Raw genomic sequence first — 1,425 nt, forward strand, 5'->3', positions numbered from 1 at the left:
GCAGCTGAGGAGGAGAAGGCGAGCCGGGAGGAGAACGGTTCCTCCTCGTCTCTCTTCCAGAGCCCCCTGGAGACGGACCTGTGGCTATTTCCACGGAAGAGCCCAGCGCCCGATTCCGCAGTGCCGCCCCAGGAGGAGGAGGAAGAGGACAAGTGGCTGCTGAGGAAGAGGAGTCAAGCTCAGGTGAGCACAGCTGGAGCTGAACACACACGTGGTTTGGTTGCTGCTCGCTTCCGGCTTCCTGACTGCTTCTTATTTCCTCTTTAGGAACGCCTCGCTGTGGCGCTGCCCACCATGTGTGACCTGTTCTCTTGCATGAAGGTGGGCGGAGACAAAGAGAAGTGGCTGCACAGATCTCCCATACAGGTGAGTCACCTGCACCGTGTGACGTGATGTGTATGTGGGTCTGTCTGGGTCTGCCTGTCTCACCTGTGTCTCCTGCAGATGTGATGATGATGACGACGATGATGCTTCTTCTTCTCTTCTGGAGTCACTTTATCGCTGATCAGCGCACACAATCTCATCTGTCTAACCGTCGTCGCTGACGCCTTTTTCTCCTTTCTGTGACATCATCATGCAGTGCCGCTACCCACCATTGATCGCCAGTCAGCAACAGCCTAAAGCCCCTTTCAGATGTAGCTGGCCCCGCCCTTTGATTAACGTGGCAGGAAGCAGGATGTAGGACTCTGAAAGGGGCCTCAGCAGTTTCATCAGGTGAAAGTTCATATGGCTACAGAGGGTGTGGTGAGACGTTTCAGCTTCTAATCAATAACCGATCAGTCACCAATCAATAATCAGCATTTAGAGCTGCGAGTGTTTCGCTTATTGTGGAAGAGATGAGGGGGCGGGACTATATGGAAGAGTGCGTGGGGTGTATTTTAAACATAAATTAGACTTTATTTTATAATACGACTGATGTCACTTCCTTTAACCACATTTTTGTTTTTCTAAAACCTGCTGACATCACAGAGACTCACTTCCTGTCTGGCCTGCAGGCTTCCATCCTGTAACGTGGTTTGTTGGCATAAGAGGGACTCGGTTTCCCAGAGTGCTTTGTTGGAAGAAGCTGTGCAGGCTGGTCACGTGACTCTGGTCAGCGATTGGTGCTTTCCATTGCAGCTCTCGTGTGAGGGGGCGGGCGTTATCACATATAGCTGTGGTGTCATCACTTTTTTTCCTGCTGTGATTCTCTACAGTAATAAAGTTTTCTGACATCATCACTGTGTCTGTGACATCACTGTAAGGTACCCGTAGTTTCCAGGTGTATCTGTGTTCAAACTGGCTGTGACACTGAGCCCAGCGCAGCGGTTTGACTTTGTGTTCGATGTTTCTTTAAACAGGACAGAGTAGGGCTGTGCCATATGACCAAAATCTCATATCCCGATGTAAGACATCTAACGTCCTGACAACGATATAAATCACAAA

The 1,425-nt window shown here is 50.2% G+C and overlaps 1 protein-coding gene across 1 annotated transcript in view; it reads left to right on the forward strand.

The window, feature by feature from the left end:
* The window catches only part of ncoa4 (nuclear receptor coactivator 4), a 9,278-nt gene extending 8,061 nt beyond the window's left edge, over positions 1-1,217 (forward strand). Inside the window, exons 9-11 of the mRNA XM_013914422.1 lie at positions 5-183; positions 268-366; positions 445-1,217. Coding sequence (XP_013769876.1) covers positions 5-183; positions 268-366; positions 445-450 — 284 coding nt within the window. The 3' untranslated portion in view covers positions 451-1,217. The remainder of the gene's footprint in view (positions 1-4; positions 184-267; positions 367-444) is intronic.
* The last annotated feature ends 208 nt before the right edge of the window (positions 1,218-1,425 follow it).

This window comes from Pundamilia nyererei, unplaced genomic scaffold (assembly GCF_000239375.1).
Source record: "Pundamilia nyererei isolate P.nyererei 1_Seehausen unplaced genomic scaffold, PunNye1.0 scaffold00197, whole genome shotgun sequence".
Lineage (NCBI taxonomy): Eukaryota > Metazoa > Chordata > Actinopteri > Cichliformes > Cichlidae > Pundamilia > Pundamilia nyererei.